This window comes from Mus pahari, chromosome 12, assembly GCF_900095145.1.
Source record: "Mus pahari chromosome 12, PAHARI_EIJ_v1.1, whole genome shotgun sequence".
Taxonomy (NCBI): domain Eukaryota; kingdom Metazoa; phylum Chordata; class Mammalia; order Rodentia; family Muridae; genus Mus; species Mus pahari.
The window spans coordinates 13,396,918-13,401,205 of record NC_034601.1 but is presented as its reverse complement, the minus strand read 5'-3'; the positions used below and the strand labels follow the sequence as shown (position 1 = coordinate 13,401,205).

Sequence of the window (4,288 nt, the reverse complement as noted above, 5' to 3'; positions counted from 1 at the left end):
CAGGCAGGAGCCTGAAGCAGACACCAAGGGCCATCAGAGGGTTTATTTTAGCTTACAGGTTAGAGTCTATCATGGACAGATGCCACGAAGGAACTCCAGGCAGGAGCCTGAAGCAGACACCAAGAGAGAATACTGCTTGGGGCTTTCTCCCCAGCTCACTTTCAGCTACCTTTCTTATGCAGCCCAGACCCACCTGCCTAGGGACGGTACCACCCACAGTGGGCTACATCAATCAAGAAAAGGTCCCTTTCCCAGGTGAATCAAGTTGACAACTGAAAGCTAACTGACAACTTGTGACACTTGCTTTGAGGCCTAACCTAGTTTCACTCCTCAAAACCCCATGATAGAGGATAGGAGAGCTGACTCCTTCAACTTCTACTCTGACCTATGTCCATACATGGCACACATGCTTGCACTGCACCCCACATGCCCCAGTAAATCAGTCTAAAACATTAAACTCTGGGGGACTTGAAGGAGTGATGTGACCAGTGAGTGAGTGTGTGTGTGTGTGTGTAACTGTCAAGAGTAGAAAAAAATTAAAAGATTCATCTCATAAATATTGACAGAGCAGGTAAAGTGGTGGCATAAGCCTTTGATTCCAACACTTTATATCTCTGAGTTTGAGGCCATCCTGGGCTACACAAGAGAAACTATCTCTACCCCATACACAAAAGATAAATATTGATAGGGTTGTTGATAAGGGCTAGTCATTCAGCTCTGACCAGGGGAATTGGGACCAGTGGGACACTCAAATGGCAACTTCCCTTCCCACCACAAGGGGGTTGTACTCCTGGGAAGATGCTGGCCTGGAGCTGGCTAGTATAGATCAGCTCCATCTGCCCATGACTCTTTAAAATTCTGGAGGCTGAAGAGATGGCTCAGCAACTGGTTAAGGGCACTACAGAAGCCTGGAGTTTGGTCTCCAGCACCCACCCACTCCCTTTTCTTGGCCTCCTTCAATGCATACATGTGATGAAAAGACACAAGCAACATTCACTCACATAAAACAAAAATAACATTGTTTAACAAAAAGGAAGTTTCTGAGAGCCAATGTGGTATTTGTTCTGGATGGCAGAGCCAGTTCTGAGGTGTTGAGCAGGGAAATCAGTTCTCAGGGCACCACAGGGCCTGCCCCCACCTCAGGGTTAGTCTGCCTTGTCTTGTTTTTGCAGAAGTTGAATCCAACATGCCCTAGGCATGAAAGAGGACTTTCAGGCAGAAAGAACTCCATCACGAGGTAAGGAGGTATTGTGTCCAGGAGCTTCCTCCACAGTTCCCAAGTGCCCAGGAACCCTTGGCAGGTGAATAGGCTAAAGATTCTGCCCAGACAATCCCCGAAGCAAGAATGGTTTATTCGGATCCTTGGTCAGTTATGTTTTAAGCTGACTTTTGGTCATGGGTCTCATGATGTACTCTGAAGTTACATCGAAATACAAAGCCCAGTGATAAGCTTGAAGAAAAACAGGTTGGTACTGTTTCTCCTTAAAAACAGCTACACACACCCAAAACCAAGGGCTGGTTTAAGAACACCGTGGAGAGGTGGTGTTCCCCTGCAGGGTGAATCTGAGCCCTTCGCTGTCTTAGCTTTGATGTGAAGGTGGTTTTTTCATACAGGTGTTGTTACAAATGTGACGCTCCCATAAATTCCTTAGTTTTACAGGCAAAACCAATGCAGTTGTGCTTTGTGTCCCCAGAGGCTGGCTGGACCCAGCTCCACCCCCAAGCTCAGTCTCTTAAAACCCTGCTTGTCCTCTAGAGTGGATATTGAGCTGCTTGTGTGCCCTTGGATTGAAGGTGAGGCGCCATGGCCAGTACTGATTGTCTTACAGAGCGGCTTAGGAACCTTCTGACACTGACCCTTCTGTGTCAGGCCTGCCTGGATCACTCTCCCTTCCAACTCTTATGTTCTTTTGAATAACTCCGCCATTGCAGGGAAACTACTCCCAAGAACACTGAAGATGACCTACCCCTCTATTCCTGGCTTCCAAGCAACCCGCCACAGTCTGCTCAGGAGAGGATGGCAGCAGCTCAGAGCTGGTGCAGCTTCCCCCGCTCCGTGAGCAGTGTCATAGCTACGGCATAGAGAACGTATCCTAGGACCAGGAGCAAGGAGCAGGGCAGGGGCCCAATGCAGAACAGAGAAGCCACAAAGAAGGCCATCAGGAGCAGGAGCAGTGTCCGGTAACTGCCCAGGAAACGGAGGCTGAGCCTGGGGCCCCGTGCAGGATTGGCGACCTGCCTCCGCCCTACAGGGCTCAGCAGGTGTCTGTTGCTCAAGGCAGGCTCAGTGAGGTGGTAGCGACAGAAGCTGCCAAGGAAGTCATTCCGGGAGCACAGAGCTGCCATCTGGCCTGCAAACTGGAGAACAAACAAGGACTCAGCAGTTGGGGACACAGAGCACCCTCCCTTCCAGGGTGCCTCTGGGACCAGTTGATTCTTGAGGGCTTACACAGGGATGTGAAGGACAAGATGCTGCCTAGGGCAGGAACACTCTCTGGAAGCTATGTCTAGGGACATCCCAGCTGTCCCTGCTGCTCACTTACTCGACGGTTGATGGCAGAGGACAGCCGGAAGAGTGCACGGACCAGACTGGTGATTTCGTAGCTCCGGATGGGCTGCAGCTCTAAGTCTCCCTGGTATTCAATCTCGAACCTTCGCAGACCATTAATGATCTAGAAACCCAAGCAGTGGGAATAATTCCAAAAAATATATCTTTGCAAACGACTTGGGTAAAGAGAGATCATGTGACCATCATATGCCCCTTGTGACAGAGATGGTTTACCTGGTAGCGGCCCAAGGGTGTAAGGATGAGTCCTTCTTCTCCCACAATGCAATCTGGGAGCTGCTGCTTCCCATTCTCGTCCCGAGCACTCCCCAGGGCAAGCGTGAGCTGGGCCAGCTGGGCTTCGCTGAGCTGGAGAAAAAGGCCTTTGCTTTCAATTTCAAAGGGAAGGAAGTGAGAGCTCTTCCCCCACTGACTGAGACCCTGTACAGGACATACCCGAAATATCTGGCGCAGGTACTCCAGGGCCTTCTCTAAGTACTCGTCTGTCTTGCGGATGCTGTCCTGACCTATTTCATCCAGGTCATTGGCTGGGTAGCAGCTATTTGTGTCTGTGAGGCCAAAGGTCAGCCATGACAGGAAGGAGCGGCCAGTTGGGCTTTCCACATACTGATCAGAGATGGACTTGGCAGTCTGCTTGGCCTGTGTGATGAGCTGAGCAAGGCGCAAGACCTGCAAGAAAGACACAGGCACTGCAAATGGGCTCAAGCACCCACCAAAGGAGGAGGTGTCTCTGCCATTTGGGCAGGGTGGCCCTGAGAAACCAGCTCTAGGAGTGTCCACCCAGAGGGAAAAGGGACATCTTATAATTAATAGGGTGGACAATCTTCATTATGAGAAAAAAACTAGCAATTATACTATATATTGAGCATCCACTCAATACCCAGCCCTCCTCCCTTCTTCTCTGCACTGAAAAGCCCTTCCTTGGTTCCATTGGTCCTCACAGGTTCCGGGACCCCACATTAGGTAGATTTGACCACTCACCAGGGTTCGGATTTCAGGACCAAACATTGGGGTATATTTGCAGTCTTGGCCCTCCAGGCTGTAGACATGGCTCTTCACTTTGAAGGAGGCGTCTGTCACAACAGGGGGCCATGGGGACAGGAAACTGGTGGTGACTGTGAAGAGCCGATGTTGGCGGTGGGGAATGATGAGCTCTGGCTCCAGGAACAACTGCTCACCTAGAAGGCAAGATGCAAGCAAGTTAAATCTGCCACATGCATCCTGGTGTTCCTGGTAACTCAGGAGATTTCCTCTGGCTTCTGAAGAGCCGTGGCAAGGCTGTACCTCTAGGTTCCAGGCTAGAGAAAGGCCTACCCAGAGTATCTGGTGCAGGTACTCCAGGGCCTCTGCCTGTGTCCTGTCTCAGTGGGAACCTGTGTCCCGTCTCAGTGAGAACCTGTGTCCCGTCTCTGTGGGAACCTGTATCCTGTCTCAGTGGGAACCTGTGTCCCGTCTTAGTGGGAACCTGTGTCAGTGGGAACCTGTGTCCTGTCTCAGTGGGAACCTGTGTCCCGTCTCAGTGGGAACCTGTGTCAGTGGGAACCTGTGTCCCGTGTCAGTGGGAACCTGTGTCCCGTCTCAGTGGGAACCTGTGTCCCGTCTCTGTGGGAACCTGTGTCCCGTGTCAGTGGGAACCTGTGTCCCGTCTCGGTGGGAACCTGTGTCCCGTCTCGGTGGGAACCTGTGTCCCGTCTCGGTGGGAACCTGTGTCCCGTCTCGGTG

The 4,288-nt window shown here is 51.4% G+C and overlaps 1 protein-coding gene across 3 annotated transcripts in view; it reads right to left on the bottom strand.

Annotated features, from left to right (window-relative positions):
- Nucleotides 1–497: 497 nt before the first annotated feature.
- Nucleotides 498–4,288, bottom strand: part of Smpd4 (sphingomyelin phosphodiesterase 4) — a 26,781-nt gene continuing 22,990 nt past the window's right edge. For 2 of the 3 annotated variants that reach the window (XM_021208951.2, XM_021208952.2), the window contains 5 exons: nt 3,548–3,744; nt 3,002–3,235; nt 2,783–2,914; nt 2,544–2,672; nt 499–2,358 (listed from right to left, as the gene is read on the bottom strand). In XM_021208951.2, the coding sequence (XP_021064610.1) occupies nt 2,029–2,358; nt 2,544–2,672; nt 2,783–2,914; nt 3,002–3,235; nt 3,548–3,744 (1,022 nt within the window). In that variant the 3' untranslated portion in view covers nt 499–2,028. Of the gene's footprint in view, nt 2,359–2,543; nt 2,673–2,782; nt 2,915–3,001; nt 3,236–3,547; nt 3,745–4,288 lie in introns of all 3 variants that reach the window. The other variant, XM_029544629.1, reaches the window with a different exon arrangement.